General features: G+C 39.8%; 1 protein-coding gene across 3 annotated transcripts in view; it reads right to left on the bottom strand.

The window, feature by feature from the left end:
- Nucleotides 1–18036, bottom strand: part of MBNL2 (muscleblind-like splicing regulator 2) — a 174235-nt gene that overhangs the window by 9610 nt on the left and 146589 nt on the right. Inside the window, exon 8 of one of the 3 annotated variants that reach the window (XM_011970662.1) lies at nucleotides 17493–17587. The exons of the other annotated variants lie outside the window; for them this stretch is intronic. Within the exon in view, the coding sequence (XP_011826052.1) occupies nucleotides 17493–17587 (95 nt within the window). The remainder of the gene's footprint in view (nucleotides 1–17492; nucleotides 17588–18036) is intronic. 3 annotated transcript variants of the gene reach the window in all.

The following is an 18036-nucleotide window of genomic DNA, read 5'->3' as shown; positions in this document are numbered from 1 at the left end:
TCTCTCCACCTTTTCCCCACTGCCCCACACCTCCTCTCCATGGCAGCCACAACTGTCTGAAATGCCCTGATCTTGCCTGAGAGGCGACACTTGTGAGATCTTTCAGTTGAAGCAAACTGCACAGAGGCAAAGGGACATGTGTACATTTTTGACTCCAATGTAATTCAGTACTTAATCACAGTATGGATTACTGAAGTCAAAAGCAAGTGTCTTTAGTCTCTTGGTGAATATATGGTATCAGATTTAAAAAGTAATTAAAGCAATTATAATTATACATGTTAATAAATGTACACTTTCAAGAACTTTCTTTGGCCTACTTCATGACTATAAAATTTTAAATATAGGCCTGGTGCGGTGGCTCATGTTCGTAATCCCAGCACTTTGGGAGGCCTAGGTGGGCAGATCACTGAGGTCAGGAGTTCGAGACCAGCCTGGCCAACATGGTGAAATCTCGTCTCTACTAAAAATGCAAAAATTTGTTCGGTGTGATGGTGCACACTTGTAATCCCAGCTACTTGGGAGGTTGAGGCAGGAGAATCACTTGAACCTGGGAGGTGGAGGTTGCAGTGAGCCGAGATTTCACCACCACACTCCAGCCTGGGCAACAGGACGAGACTCCCTCTCGAAAAAAATAAAATAAAATAATAATTATAGAAAAAGCTCAGAGATAATTAGTAGAATATGTAAAGATACTTAAAAATAGTCTGATTCATTATTCTGGGGGAATATTGTTTGGAGGGCAGGCAGTGTCATGCCATATTTGACTTATTTTCAAAATGTAGTTTTATTTGCACATAAAAGGCATATGCTGAGGTCCTGGGGGAAAAAATTCTCAAATATGACAATCAGCTTTACTCTGGAGAAGAGCACACTGAGGTTGGAATGTCCCTAATATTTCATAGCACCTTCCAGAGGAGTTTTGCCAGAATTATTGTTTTGTCCTCTGCTGTTCAGTAGAAAGTTTATATTCAAAGCTCTAATGCCCCTAGTTTCAATGATACTTTTTGTGGATGACTCATTTCTGTCCAATATTTTCCACTTGATTATATTTGAACAAAATATTTTTAGATATACTAAAGAAAAATTGTCACTTAAAACTATTAATAATTCAGGTTTTACATGAAAAGCAATAACACTGTCCTCGCTGAAGATTACTGACCAGGGTTCACATTGACAACTTAGAGTATCTGGATAAAATTCATAAACGGAAGTGCTCAACTTTGAATAAGATTCTGCTCTTTGTATGAGTCCATGTCACATGTGGAAACATCTCGGTTCTTATGAGTATTGCAGTTAGGCTTTGATTATAATCCCCTCCCTGACTCCAGACAGTCTCCTTCAATCCCAGTTCCCCTGGGGGAATTCTGAGAATCATTTCTGTGGCTCTCAGGCTGAGATGGGAATCTAGTCCTCAGACCATCTAAAAACCCATATGTTATCCAAGAGTGAACACTTTTCTTCTCCTCTAGGATATAAATGAGGAGGAAGGTAAAGAGGCATGAGAAGGAGACTTTCCTTTCTGCTGGTGTTCTAGAAGTGTTTTAAACAAAGACATATTCAAGAGCACTGTGTATTTATTCAGAAGGAGGGGAGTGATGAGACTGTGTTTCCTCAGCAGGTGCCAGAAAAGCTAAAATCAAAACAAAACCCTAGATTGGAAGGGCTGCATGATAGCCAGGAAAAAAAAGTGAAACCCTGTCTCTACAAAAAATACAAAAAAATTAGCCGGGCATGGCCCACGTGAGGCTGAGGCAGGAGAACCACTTGAACCCAGGAGGCGGAGGTTACAGTAAGCCAAGATCGCACCATTGCACTCCAGCCTGGGTGGGAGAGTGAGACCCCCATCTCAAAAAAAAAAAAAAAAAAAAAAAAAAGTAGTTGACAGATGAAACCATGACATCGAGAGAAATGAGGAAGAAGGTGGCGTGAATGGGTCTGGTGGCTACCCAGAAGCAGGCCCCAGATTTTATCTTCCTAGTCTTTACCCAACATTCGTGATTCCACACCATACTTCCCATTCCTACTCCACAGGCCTTCCCCGGATGACATTCCAGTCGTGGAACTCACCAGGGGTTAAGGCTCCTCCACAGCTCCAGTAGGTGGAGGAGGTGAAGGAATTTTCTATTTTCTGTTGCACGGCCGTCTGGGGGTTTGGGTTAGCTGCACGCTTATGATATCTTTCTTGAATCCCAAAGATATAGCAACATCACAGACATGGGTGGCATTTGGCCTGGGCTGTGCTTTAGCACTGTGTTACTTATAAACAATGCCACAAGCTAAATAAAATGATTGTAGGCCAGCCCGGAGATCTAACCAACAAGTCCATGGCCGTCTCTGTACGAAAACTGAGTTCCAAACCAAATGACAAAGGAAATTTTGAATAAATATGCTTAAAATTAGGGACTATATGTGTACGAAAGCAGGATAAATTCCTCTACTAAATCAAGAAAAAATATGTAATATGTGGGCCACACTAAGAAAATATTTGAAAGTGTTTAAAATATTTACAGTAAGATGTGTAGTAAGTGAGGCTGTCTGAGATTAAATAGGCTGCTTCATTGAAGATGACCCCTGGACATAAAGTAGAATCTAAGAAAACATTTTTATACCTTTAAAAATCAGCACTGTATTCACTACTGTATTTTCAAGGTAGGTCTTAATATTGTGTAACATAATATGTAATATATGTAATATACAGACAATATGTTACATAATATTAATATAATATGTAACATAATTTTAAGACCTAACTTGTATACATTGAAAATATTTTCCTAATGTATCTACTTTTGCTCATGATTATTTTTTGTATATCTTGAATATTTTAAAGAACAGGAACTGGCAACTCAGGAGTGAAAAATAAAAATTTAATAAACACAAAAGTTAAAAAATTAAAGCAACAAGGGAATTCCAAAAATAAATTCATTTATGCAGCAACAGAAAAGAAATTTTAAAAGGATTCATATATGATATGGGTTTTTTTCAAAATGAGGTTTTGCTCCCAGTAATAAATTGAAGATTCAGGTCAAGAAAAATCACAGAAACAAGATCTTGTTGGATTTAGCATAAAATGCCCAATCCTGCTCAATGCCCTGCTTTTGTATCCATTACCATTATGTTGGACTTAGAATCCTGGGCACATTTTGGCCACAGTACCCATTTTAACAGTGGAGTAGAATGTGTAATTTAGCCTGCTAAGAATTGGCTTTTAAGGCATCAAAGGGAGAAAAGCAACCAAATGCTAAAATGCAGTAAAGGGAACAGTAAGATTAATATAATGTACGGGACATGGACGTGTGTCTTTATGTATTGTCATCATCTTACACATTCTCAAACTGGTGGGATGATGCTGCCATATAACAAACTTTCCAGCAAAAAACTAGTTTTTTTTTTCTTTTTAGTTCTTTGCCTGTGTGTGTGTATCAGAGAGAGGGACAGAGAAAGAGAGGGATGATGAGGAAGAGAGAGAGAGAGGGGTTAACAAAAACCACTCAATTGTGTGTAAAATCTAGGTGCAAAGGAAAAATCAAAAAGAGTACTGGAGGGGGATTTCAGGAGGCTTGTCTGTGCCACCAGTCAGATTTGTACCCTTTCGAGCCTTAGTTTCTCATTTGGCTTGTATCACACTGGCACCTCTGCAGTGCAGTGAGTAGTTTAGCCAGTTCACCATCTGTCATCCCCAATAAGCCCTCAGGAAGTGCCAAAATAGCCAATCGATGGCAAAATGGAAACCAAAGGAGGAAAATGTTTAAAGAAGGAGGAGAGCTCCCATATTCTCTTCTATTTCTTTATTACTAACCATCCCCCATTAAAGCTCGGTGGTGAGGCCCATTCTTTCAGCATCACCATTTACTTTCTGATATGACCCTTCTCATATGATAAGGACTCTGACTATAATTACTTGTACATTTGTGTATCGCCTGTCCCCCTCACCATGTAAGACCCACGAGAGCAGGAACTGCTGTTTTCATTGCTGTATTCCCACAATTCTCAACTGTACATGGCTCAAGGTGGGTGGGTGTTTTTTTTTTTTTTTTTTTTTTTTGCCAGAGTCTTGCTCTTTTGCCCAGGCTGGAGTGTAATGGCGCAATCTCGGCTCACTGCAACCTCCGCCTCCCAGGTCCAAGCAATTCTCCTCCCTCAGCCTCTCAAGTAGCTGGGATTACAGGTGCCCACCACCACACCTGGATAATTTTTATATTTTTAGTAGAGATGGGGTTTCACCATGTTGGCCAGGCTGGTCTCGAATTCCTGATCTCACATGATCCACCCACCTCAGCCTCCCAAAGTGCTGGAATTACAGGCATGAGCCATCATGCCCAGTTCAAGGTGGGTTCTTAGCGTACATTTGTTGAGAGAAGATATAAAGCTATGTTGCCACAGACATGGTTTCATTTAGAAAGAAGACACCTTTGCACTCCATTCCTTGCCTTATGAAAACAGAATTCTTAAAGGGAAACGTGGCAACCGTAAAGAATTTTTAATGCAAAAAGAACCATTTTATACTATAAGATTTTATTAAATGAAAACCTAGGTCCAATCAGACATTATCCTTGTCAATCCTTAATCCTTTCTTTGTAGAAATGACCACTCAGATATTTTGTCTATTTTTTAAAATTGTGGTAAAATAGACATAGCATAAAACTCACAATTTTCACCATTTTCAAGCATACAGTTCAGTGGCATTAACTCCATTCACCTGGTTGTGCCACCATCACCACCCTCCATCTCCAGAACATCTCCTCATTCCAAACGGAACCTGCCCCCGTTAGAGAATAACTCCACATCCTCCTTTCCTGCCAATCCTGAATCCCTTCCTCCTTCCATTCCTTCTTTCCTGCCCTCCCACCCTTTCTGTTTTCCTTCCCATTTGGGGCTTCACAGTGAGACCCCTGGCTCTTCCTGCTTGTATACCTGAATCATCATTAAATCCCCATTTGGGTTCTCATTTACCTCTGTGGTTTCACTACAACTAAATTAAACTTATACTTGGTTCCCTTTGCAGTCGCTCCTGCAGGCTGCCTAAAATATTCATCCTCAACTAGTGTTGTTCCCTTTACCTGAGATCAATTTGAAAGTCAGGTTCTGTGGGGATGGTGAAGAAAAATAGTATCTTTGTTTTAAAATTATTATTGTTAAAAATTAAAAAGTAAGTTTCAATTGAGAGGACTCCTTTTGATAGACTCTTTTCAGACAGAAGTTGTGTGCCAGTTTTCCCACCCTGGGAAGAGTGAATGGTGCCTTTTCACCCCTCAAATTTGGATTCTCTTGCTATTCTCGCCAAGCAGCAATATTTTCACACCATTTCTGATATTGAGCTTGGACTTTAAAAAGTTTTTGCTTCTACTAAACTTTCGGCTCAACTAGTCAAAACTTTTCAAAGCAATAAACTCAGTAGTTCAGAGTTTTTAAGGGGAGTTGTATGAAGAGGTTCATCCCAAGCCTGCACTGACCATAGACTCCAATCTAATTCAAACATAGTGGGTTCACAAGAGAACAGGATTTGCAGGCAGGCAAGCCTGAGGTCTACATGTATCCGTCATTTCCTACCTGCTTGAATCTTAAGCAAATTATTCTCCAAGATGTGCTCACATATGGATATGATACTCACAATGGATAAGAAACGTCACAGAGTTATGCTGAGTAGTAAAAGAAATAACGTATATACACATCTGACATGTAATAGTGGGTTTTGCTAAATGTTGGTTCTGTTTCCTTAGCCTATTATTTTAGGATTCATAATCCTAAATAATTTCTTTTCAGTTTCTATTTAAATAGACATTCAAATAATACCATGGGTAACTTAAATATTATATGATCTGTATGGCACCCCATATGTTGGAAATAAACTTGGTTTTGATGAGATTAAGATTCTTAAAAATGAGCACTTCATTCCATTTTTGTATATGTATCTCCTGAACTGTCACTGATGACAAAGTATAAACTGAATTTCTCTGATTTTTCCTTAAAGCATTGACTGTCAATTCATGTTAATCATTTTTCAAACTGAAATATTTTATTACAAAAGCATCAACAACCACCAGCTCATGATAATCAGCATCCACTGCAGTAGGAAGTTGATGTCCCATGAAGGGCAGGATTTCCCATTCTGTAAAGTTAAACTTGGTTCAAACCCAGCTTCTAGGCTTAACAGATATGTTACCATAGATAAGTCACTAAACATCTTTTATTCTTAGTATTACTAATTTCTAGAGTGGGAATTAAAAATTTTTTCTAACTTACAGGGTTTGGTGTAAGGATCAGATAATGTATTTAACAAGTGCTTGGTGGTAGTAAGCATATAATAAATGCCACTGTTATTATATAGTAACATTTCAATTATTTTCAAGTAATGTTTCAATTAAGTAATATTATACAGTAATATTTCAATTATTTCCATTTCCTGGTATAAGCCACAAAATATGAATATGTTGATAAGGCATAGTGTTTATTAATAATTCTTAGATCAGTGTGCTTAGAGTAAATGACTCTCTACGGACACCTCTGTGCATCCAGTCTTGTCTGATAAACATCTGTCTTTCAAGCTCCAAGCCTTCACCTCTCCCCACATAGGTTCCACATAAGCAGTGGAAAGATGGAGGGGACTTTCTAGTTTATGTTAAACCAATCAACCAACTGATCAAAAACTCCAACCCAACAACTCTTAAATACCTTTGTCCAAGGCAAAGGAACACAATGGAATTTTTCTTCTCATTCTTTACACACTTCTTAGCGTTCCCCATTTTAACTTTTTCCCCTGTGCAAAGCCATTCTTAATGTTACAAGGTTTGAGAAAAGCAAAGAAAAGGATATGAACAATAGGAATCGGTTTAAGCAATTCCTTCTGTCCTAGATCCTCTGAACTAAAGTGGTTCTCTGGACCTTTTGCATATTTTAGTATAACCATGACAAATATTGAAAGAATGATTAATGGAACAGTTATGAAATTATTACTAGGAAAACATACTTGGAGTAAAGGAGGGAATTAGGTTTAACTTCAAGTATCTTTTTGATTCCTCAAAAACCGTTCTAAATTGTAGGGAGGAAGCAAAGTTATTTTATTTAACAAAGTTAGAAAAAATGTACAGCCTGCTTATTCAAGCTGAATAGAAGTTTGATGGAGGGGAAAGAGGACTGAGCATGTTGTTAGGAGACTGAGTTTAATCCTAATCCCTTATTGTAACCTTGACTAAGGTCAGTTAACCACTCTAGGTCCTTTTCCTCATTGGAAATATGAAATATTAGGAGCTTCGGGAAAGTTCTAAGTCTGGCTTTACCACTTATTTTTATAGTATGATTTTGAGCAAGTTCTTCAACTTCTCTAAACTGGAGTTTCCTCATCACTAGAGAGGGGATCATAATAGTCCTTTATAGGACATGTTGGGTTTCAACGACATAATTCATACAAAAGGCTTAGCCCAGTGTCTGGCACATGGTAGGTTCTTTGTGAGGGTAGCTGAGTTATGTTTTCGCTGTCTGTATGCTCTGGAGCAGTTCAAGGTGCCTTACATGATCCTTTAAAGCACTTTCTCAGGAAGGCAGTGTGGTGAAAGGGAGACAATATTGTTCTAGGCAGGACTCGGTGATCAGGTCCTGGGCCTGGCTCTCTTGCTATGTGTGTGAATTGGGTAAGCTACTTTGCCCATCTGGGCTCCTATTCCAATTTATAATGTAATTCGCATCATAATTTTTCTTTTTTATGTTTTGTAGAGGTATGGTATGATGGTGGAAAATCTGCTCTTATGACTTACTGCCTTTCATATCTATGATGTAATTGATGCTGGTCTCAAGTCAGACCTACAATGCCCAATGTACCTGTGATTAGGGGAAAATGGGCAACATTCTGCAATGATCACCTTAAAGATGCTGCTTCCAGAAATGCATTGCAGCAAGCAGTAAAGATTATAGGAAATTTATTGACATATGCTCTGAGATCTTTGAATACTCCAGAGCAAGGGGAGCAATGATAGGAATAATATAATTTGATCATTGAAAGTAAAACAAAGAGACCAAAAGCTCTAATATTTTGTATTTGATGCTAAAGCATGATGAATTCTAACTGCTAGATTAGCTAAAGTTTGTCATAAACTGGTGTCAGAAAATACCAGTCAACAAATGTGTCCTTTATAGTACAAATCAAAATGAAGGGGCGTAAATGAGAACCATCCTTTTTATGGTCGGTGGGAGAGGGGTCTCATAGGAGTGTTACGTGACAGAGAGGAGAAAGGCACTGAAATCCACAGACACCACAGAAGTCAGAGAACAGCCTCTGGGTGAGCAAAGGCAAGCCAGGGATCACGGAGCCTCTCTGAATTTCCCTACTTCTCAATGTTTCACCCTTTTCCCCTCAAATGTTCTCTTTTCTCTCTATCCCAATTTCATCACTTTGTCGATAAAGCAGCTTTCTCACCGATTAGCTTGACTCGGGCTGGCTGTCCCTGCACACCTTTACCCACTCACTTGCAGTTGATTTGAGTTTCCAGGCCTCTCATGGAACCTGTCCTGTCCTGTTCTCATCCTGAGCTTTAAGGCCCTCCATAACCTGACCTCCTTCTGATCCACTCAGCTGCACTTTCTAGGACTGCCCCACCACATCCTCCTCCTCACGCTCCCTAGTGTCTCCCACTCACCCCACTCACTGGCTCACATGAGCCACAGTGTCCCCTCTTCTTTAGATCTGATGCAATCATAGCTGTTCTATCTGCTTCTATCATGAGATAAAGTCTGAGATGGATTCTGAAGTTCCTTTCTAAACCACATATGCTATCGAGGAAGAATGTTAAACAAGGGGAAAAGCATTGACCTCAAGGTCAGGCAGCTGTGAGGCCAAAGGCAGGCTCTGCTACCTACTGGAGCTGTGATCAAACATGTGATGTCTTTGCATGTAAAGGAGGGAAATAGAGTCCTGGTGGGTTTAATGTGATAGTATGTGGAAAGCAGATGGCCGGTGCATGGGTAAGCATGGGTTCCCTTTTCTCTTTACCCTACCTCATCTCCACCTCTTCAATTTCCAGCTGGTCATGGTGTCAGGAATAACCTCACTTGTCCCTCCTCTGTCTCATTCCTACACACCCCTCAGACCTATGACACTTCTGTGTCATAGGGATGAGGCCGTGCCATGGCACTTACTTTCTAGGCAGCAACATTTGCCTGCTGGACTTTGTGTTTTATGACATTCTCTGCTTGTTTCAGATCTGTTTGACTAGGCAGTGAGTTCCTAAGTATGGTTAGCATTTTCCCAACCTGGTGGCCTCTGGAGTGGTCAGCAGACCCAGCCCAGTCTGACCTTGGGAGTCACTGCCTCCAGCAGTGTCATCCCAGAGGAATGACAGAAGGGGCTGAGAGGCCAGAGCAAATGCCAGTGTATCTTTGACATGTGGTAGCATCTTATGTGTTTGGTAAGTGGAGCCTCAGTCTCGGGTTTGTCCGTCCTCCACATCCACCTGCACAGAGAAGCTGTCACCTTCCCCAAATGTGCGGGCAGACGTGTGAGAAGGTAGGCAGCAGGGGCACAGCTTGGGTGGATAACAGCCCATGAGGAGGAATTCCATTCCGTTCACAGCAACTCTTATAAAGAAGAAAACCCTGCCCGTCGTTCATCCCTTGAAAATGGACCCGAATTCCTTCATTGCAGCTAGTCTCTCTTTCCTTACAAATCTAGAGCTGGAAATAAACACCGATATAGGATGAACTATATATTCATGTTGCTCCAATGAGAAAACCTAAAATTGGAGAAATGGAGCATGATTTTACTACCATCAACAAAAGCCAAAATAAGACTGGGAATATGACTAAAAAAGACCCCCCTCCAGTTCCATCAAAATGCAAAGGAGGTCGGGCACGGCGGCTCACTTCTATAATCCCAGTACTTTGGGAGGCAGGTGGATCATGAGGTCAGGAGTTCGAGACCAGCCTGGCCAACATAGTAAACCCCATCTCTACTAAAAATACAAAAATTAGCTGTGTGTGGTGGCAGGCGCCTATAATCCCAGCTACTTGGGAGGCTGAGGCATGAGAATCATTTGAACCCAGGAGGCGGAGGTTGCAGTGAGCCAAGATTGAACCATTGCACTTCAACATAGGTGACAGGGCAAGGCTCCATCTCAAAAAAAAAAAGCAAAGGAGGATGGGATTTGGGGTGTCATGCGAAGGACTGTCCACAGGCAGGAATGTGCTGCATAAGGACTCTTGACATTTTCTCTTCAGCTGCACAGAACTGGAGCTGATATGATGTCTCTATGTGCTATATACAAAAGAATTCTACCCAAGTTTCTCACCAAGAGGTGTAAATTATTCATGAAAAATGAAAATGTACTAGATTACAACACTTACATAACTGAGCCTTTTCTTAGAGAATCTGCAAATGCATTTATTAATTAAACTTCAGGGTAGGCCTGCAAAGCAGCTGCTGCCGAGGCAGGAACATAAAAAGTCTATTGTCTACTTATTTTCTAATTTCTTGAAGAGAAAAATTAATGTACATCTGTGTTGTTCTCATAGATCCAAGACCACCTAAGATAGACAGAGTACCCCCCAACCTCTTCCCAGCCTTAATTTTTTTTTTTTTTTTTAGCATACTAAGCAAGTCTGGATTCTGCTATCTTTAGCCATGCGCACAGTGGAATTCAGCCTCAAACTGCCAAGGAGCTTTAACAAATAGCGTTCACTGAATGCAAATGCTGCAATTTTTATAGTTTTATTTTTTTACGCAAAGAAATTGAGGAGGTTTCAGTCTCAATCCTTCAATCTCAATCCTTCTCTCTCTCTCTACTCTCTTTCTCTCTCCTGCCTTCTCTACAAAATATTTGATATGGCAATTCTGCCTCATCTGAAGTAACCATATCCATTCTCCAACCTGAATCACCCCCTCTACAGTTAGAATATAAGCAAACAGTTAGAGGTGGCTAAAGGACTTAGGCAGTATAAGGTAGAGAGAGAAGTCTCGGCCCAGATTACTGTTTACAAGGGCTGGATTCTGACAGTTGCTGTCTCTGCTTTTTTGGAGAACAACATACGTGGGGCCCAGCTGCTTTCTGTAATCTGTTCCCAGGAACAAGCAAACTCCGAGAAAGGAGTGTTTCACAGTTTGATCAGCCATACATACAGGCTGGCCACTTTACTGTGTATTTCAGGAGAGAGAAAGGACAGGAGCCTACTCCTCCCACACTGGGGCCTTGCTGAACCAAGATTTTTCTTGTGAAACAAAATGCAGGCCCCAAAATGGGTCAAGTGGTGAATAGTGGGGAATGTTTAATGCCTCCTACATTTGTCTGAATATAGTCCAGACAGATGGCATTGAATAATAGATGTTTTATAAAACTCTGAGATGAGAGATGAAATAAAACACAATCTTACCTTTCTAGACTTCTTGGTTAGTACAGGTGGACTGACATATCCAAGAATCCATATACAAATAACTTTAAAGTTATGTTCATGTTTATAGGTCAGAAACAAGCTTTTCTCTTCCCTCTTCAATACTTTATAGCAGGCCAGATAAAACATAATATATGTCTGGTTACATGTAATTATTTTATCTTTCTGATAAGATATTGAAATTGATTATCATATATAATAAAACTATGCCAGGTAAGTCTAGAAAATGAGATTTTCTAATTTATCTAATATAAATAGAGCGCTATATGTATATGACATATTATCAACTAATTTCCAGTAAGTTCTTCCTAAGGCCAACTCTCTGGTGAATGTACTTAATCTTTGGAGGAGGGTTCAGAAGATGTGATAAGACCTTGAGGTCATAATATTAAACATGAATCATCGTTTTTGGAGATGTGATTAAGTGTCGGTTAACATATTGCCCAGAGTATAATCTGATTTCATTAGCTTCTAAAGCACTTCTTGTGATGCTCTGTAAAAAGATTCCCAATATTAATACATAGGACTGTCTTTCCCTAGCATGGACTCACGGGCCAGAATGAATTAGATGGATAATCTGTTCACTGTCCATAGAGCTCTGATTTGGAGACATGGACAATATACATTCACTCTACACCTGAGGGGACTCTTTCCTTCAAGCAGAAGCCTGTGGTTGGAGGTAGGGCGAGCTTTTGTGGCTCTGAGTGTCATTTAGGTAGGAAATGGGAAGGCCCATGTGAAAGGTGAACACATTGCAGGTGTCCGAACAGCGAGGCCACCCGACTGCTGTGCTGGCAGGGACTGAGTTTCACAGCAGCCTCAATCTCTCTTTCTACCACGTGACATTTATTTAGACAGGTTTTGCCATAGTATGAAATCATTTCATGTTTCTCTTTTGCCAAAAGTAACACTCCCTTTGTAATGGGCAAAGGCAAGACAAAGTAGGCCACGTGCCAGCTGCCATTGTCCCAGTTTAGGCTCTTGTTAAAACCTCTTAATGGCCTCCACAGACTCTCCCGCCTCGAATCCATCTGCTCACTCTTCCTAGAGTACCATTTCCATCACTATCCTGCTTGAAAATCCTGCAGTGGCCAACTCAGGGCCGAACCCTTTAACTCGGTATCAAGGTCCCACACAATCAGAATCAAACCTACGCTGCAGCCGCTCCCACAAACAGATGCTCTGATCAATCTGAATGGGAGTTATTCTCCAGCTAAACTCGATGCTGCCCCAGCTTTCTTTGTAGACGTGCATTTGTCTTTCTATTTAATGATAGTGCCTTAAGGAATGTGCAAAGTCCTTGTAGAATTCAGAGGACAGGGAAAGTACTTCTTGCTGGGGGAGGAGGAGAGAGATGTTCAGGGAAAGATTCAGAGGATAAATTATATTTTAATTGTGCCTTTAAGAATGTTATTAAGTAAATTAAATGATCTCTGTATATAAATGAAGAAACTTAAAATGTATTTATTTGAAAATTGTTTTATCTCCCTTTGAAATAGAATATAACTTTGAAATAAAAAATACTAAACAAATTACAACTTAGAATATTGTAATAATTCGAGCTCAGGGATTTTACTCTGCACTCTCATTTTATTAAAATTTCTTTTCTTATGAAAAAACAGGTAATCCATTACTAAGCTTTACCTCTCTTAATGTACATTCTAAGATTAAATTTGTTTCAATATAGGCATCTTTGACAGATTTACACATTCTGGTCCTTGGTCAATGGACTCAAATTGACTAATTTACATGCTACCTATCATTTCCCCCCGCCAACCAATTTTTTTTTGTTAACAAGCTATTTGTGAGATGATTAGTAGAGGTTAGGAACAAAGTCTATGACAAAAGAAACCCATGAACCTGTTTCCCTAAGACAAAGGACTAATTTTTTCTTAGGCTATCTTACTTCTATAAAAATTATTGATAATTTTCACTGGTTATTTTATCACACTGAAATAATAAGGTCCATTATATGGTTTCTTTTCTTTTTTTTTTTTTTTTTTTTTTTTTTTTTTTTTTTGAGACAGAGTTTCGCTCTTCTTGGCCAGGCTGGAGTGCAATTGCGCGATCTCAGTTCATAGCAAACTCTGCCTCCTGGATTCAAGCGATTCTCCTGCCTCACCCTCCCGAGTAGCTGGGATTACAGGCATGCGCCACCATGCCTGGCTAATTTTGTATTTTTAGTAGAGACAGGGTTTCTCCACGTTGGTCAGGCTGGTCTCGAACGCCCAACCTCAGGTGATCTGCCCACCTCGGCCTCCCAAAGTGCTAGGATTACAGGCATGAGCCACTGCGCCCGGCCTATTATATGGTTTCTAAAGATGACCTGGCTACTTTACATAGCTAGCTCAAGGCTCTATTCAAATCCAGCTCATCTCTCCAGTGTAGGATTCATCTTAGCTTGAGCTGCTAAGGCAGTATACCATCATGGTTAAATCAAGTTTTCTGGAGTCAGGTTTAAACTCCAGCAAGACCATGTAGAAGCTGTCTGACTTTGGCTGAGGTAGCTAACTTTTGTTTCAGTTTTACCACCTATCAAATGCGGGTGATGGTCATTGCACCCATCTCATAAAACTATTATGAAGAATTGAGTGTCTACATCTATACATAAGTATCCTCTCTTACACAGTATATAATAGAATGTATAATATGATATGTAATATATTACATGAGAGAGACCATTTAGAATCATACTTGGCACATAATAAGAGGTTTATAATAATCATATTATTACTATTAGGTATAATTTGTCTGTTAAGGCCCAAATATCTTAATTGAAACAGAAAAGAGTGCTTAGTAAATTTGTTTATTATATTTTTGTTTCCTTATCTGTTCCTAAAGCTAAACAATCAAAAAACATTTTATATTTCCCAAATATATTTGGATTCTGTCCTTATTTAATCTCAAACCACCAGTCCAAGTTCAGTGAAAACTTTTATTGGTGGCACCTTGATTCAGCCTGAGGATAGAGCGGCTTGTTCAGCTTGGCTCACCATGGGGTAACGTGTAAATTGCACTGGACCTAAGAAGCTGTCATGGGATGTTTAAATCTATCCTCTTTCTTCAATAAATGATTTGTATCTAATTACAAATGCTTATGAGATTTTTAAATATTTGAACTGACAGTCTGAATTGATCAAATTAACAAAAAATCTGTCAAAATCCAACTACATTTTGTGTTAAAGACAGAAAAGAAGGCAGGGTGCTTATCAGTCACTGAACTCTGGAATCATTAGTTCCACTTTCCATTCTATTTGTGTTTATCTTTGTAATCTCATGCTTTGGGCCTAAAACAATAGTCATTGAACCTTTGGTTCACTGAATCTCAAAGCTGAGAGGGACTCCAGGGGCATCTAGTTCTACTCCTCCTTTCACAAATGAGGAAACTGAGATCCATTATGTTTAAATGACTTACATAATCCACATGGGTATGATTCTGTTTGAGTTTAAAGAGTGAAATCTTAACAAGATGATAACTTGTTATTTTAGTCATTAACAAGCTCTGGGTTTCCTATGATTGGATGTTAAAAGAATTGCCAAGGTGTTTTGTCGATGCTTTGCTCTTTGAAACCTATTGAAAATACATAAAGAATATCATATCTGGAAATTTGTGTTCACTATAATTTATTTTTTCATGTTTTTCATGTGCAAGCAGACTTGCATCAAGAGCTGCTAAAGGATTTCTCTTCATCATTTAAGTGCAATCTAGCAGCAACTACTACATCTGATAAACTGCGAAACACAGAATATAGGATTCTTGAAGCTACTGTCAGGTACTCCTTTAATTATATTTCTTTGGATTAAATTGAAATGAAACTTCAGCTATGCTTGCAATTAAAGAAGTTGAAACTTCAATGTATTTCCTTTTCCATTCACACCCTGCCTGAAAGTGATGTATTTTAGCTTCTGAATATTCCATGCTTCCAACCTCTGCCTCCCTACACACACACACACACACACACACACACACACACACAGAGAGAGAGAGAGAAACTTGAATATACGTATGGAATCTCTCAAAGTTTTTTTCTACCAAATGTAGCCAAAGAATCACTAGGCTTGAATGATATATATGACACATGGTCAAATATTTATCATGATAAAATAATTTATCCTACAACTCTAAAGTGTTTCTTTATCTTGGCTTCTTTTCCTTTCTTAAAAAAGATCTCTAAGTGCCCAAAAGGCTAAACTTACCATATAGAATTTCACTGTAACAAATACTACTATATTATACTTCAAACTTGTATTTTATTTTGAGACAGGGTCTCACTCTGTCACCCAGGCTAGAGTGCCGTGGCACTATCATGGCTCACTGCAGCCTCAACCTCCCTGGGCTCAGGCGATCCTCCCACCTCAGCCTCCCAAGTAGCTGAGACTACAGGTGTATGGCATCATGCTGGCTGGTTTTTTTTTCGTATTTTTGTATGGACCAGATTTTACCATGTTGCTCAGGCTGGTCTCCAACTCCTGGGCTCAAGTGATGCTCCTCCCTCGGCCTCCCAGAGTGCTGGGATTACAAGCATGAGGCGCTGCACTCAGTCCAAACTTGTTTTCTTATAAAAGCACTTTGTAACAAAGATTGGGTCAAAAATCACTAAACATAGTTCAAGGAGGCAGGACTTAAGACTTGAAAGAAACAGGTATCCAGCTTCCCTATTGAGAGTGAATGATTGAGAAGAGCTTTGGACCTAATAATGGAAAGATGCAGTCTCTCTCCCTTCTCCCATCCCACATTAAATCATCATCATCATCATCACCGCCTTCCCAGCTAAGGAACTCATCCTTGCCTGCTCTTTGTTCTGTTTGTTTCGAAGCTGGGTTGGCTTTCCTCAGAGGACGGGTTGGCATTTTAGAGGTGGGAGTGAATTACTGAAGAATCGTCCACAGTTGATTGACACCTGCCTCTGCACTGCTGTTCAGCCTCTCCTCCCTCCCCCACTCTCTGCTCTCTCCTGCTCTGTCACAATGCTGAGGGCATAGTCAGCACTGTCACGGGGTTTAACTTTTATTTCTGCATTCCTGTCCACTCACGCCTCTCTTTGTAGAGATGAAACCTGCAGAGCTGGAATCGTGGATTCACTTGAACGTGGAAAGCAGCGTGACTCAGCCCTCCCAGCCTGCAGAATGCGGGTTGGGACTGCCATGATCCCCCAACACGATTTCCCCGAGTTTCTTTTATCCCTTGTCATCTTTTATTAGCAGAGCTGATTTTATTTTTAAAAACCCATGAAACAAAACTAAAAACCAAACCAAAATTGTTCTACTGTGAAGGGAGGGCATGCGCAATGAAGTATTTTCCCAGGCGAGGTGAGAGTTTCTGCTCATTCACCCTCACGCTGTCTCCTTGTGGCTAGAAGCACATGTTTGCAAGTTGGGAGGCTAGGGTCAGGAATACAGTCAGCTTGTGACCACAGAGTAGGAAATAGCAGCTGGCTGTCACTACGAAATAGTACATCCATGGTCTCACTGGCACATGCATTAAACCAACAGAGTTAAACGCTCCTCATCAGTTATATCCAGCCTTTGTGAGTTCAGCGGCACCCATGACTCTTCATTCTGGATGGTTTGGCTCTTAGGCCAGTATTGGAGCAGATTGTGAAGTGGGAGCCAAGTGAGTTTGGCAGAACCTAAGACCGAGGTCAAATGATCATAAGAATTATTCAGACCTCAAATATGACACTTAGGCCAAAGGGAAGACTTTCTAAGAGGAGAATTTCCTCCTCCACACAGATGATGGGGTCTGAATGAACCGAATTAAAATAGAGCCAGTTTTGAAGCACCCATGGGTGCGCGTCTACGATTTTTATGTGGCCATTCACAAACCACTGGATAGGTAATGCTGTACTAAAAGGAATTTAAGCCTGTCAGGTTAATTACACAATATTAGGTACGAAAACAAACAGTGCAACACAAAACATAGCTACATCATTATTTGCAGTAAATGTTAACTCTAAATAAGTGCAACCTGTCTGTAAATGCTTGCTATAAACTAATTAAAAAAATAAAATTTGATGGATAAACATGAAAAAAAAATTCTCACCGAGAATTTTTTTTTTAAATATCAGCACTCATTTAGAGTTTGGGATTTGTGAAAGAAAGCTTTAAAAGGAGCAAACCTGATTGGCTGTGGCTGTTGCTGCGAAGGGGACACTTGTTGCAGGAGTTGTTGCTGCAGAGACAGTGGCGGACGTAGCGCTGTGCATCATGGGTACTTTCAGGAGGGGAACCATGGGAGCAATGAACAGGAGGGTGTAGCATTATGGTAATAGAAGTGGTATTTTGGCATGGTGAATATCAGAGCAGCAAGCCATCATGGGTTAAACCAGCAGATGGCATGCAATCACAATGCAAAGCAAGGAAGCATGGGAGAGAAATAAAAAAGGGAAAATAGCTTATTACAAGTACAATTAAAGGAAGTTTTAAAACATAATCAGTGATTCCCAGAAAGGCCAAAGCAGATTACTTTGGTTGATGTATTTATAAACATTTTACTTCTAACAATAGATCCATTCCCAATTCAGAGTATACGGTGTATGTAATAATGGTTGTTTCTAAAATTGTGAAAGGTGATGTCTGATGAAGCAAGAATATGTGATCATCACTTTTAATCATAAATTCTGAGACATCCAAGTCTCCATATGGAGGCCTAATTTGGGATAG

This window comes from Mandrillus leucophaeus, unplaced genomic scaffold (genome assembly GCF_000951045.1).
Source record: "Mandrillus leucophaeus isolate KB7577 unplaced genomic scaffold, Mleu.le_1.0 Scaffold960, whole genome shotgun sequence".
NCBI classification, from domain to species: Eukaryota; Metazoa; Chordata; class Mammalia; order Primates; family Cercopithecidae; genus Mandrillus; species Mandrillus leucophaeus.
Note: the sequence above shows the minus strand (reverse complement) of the source record. Positions and strands in the feature narration are given on the sequence as shown.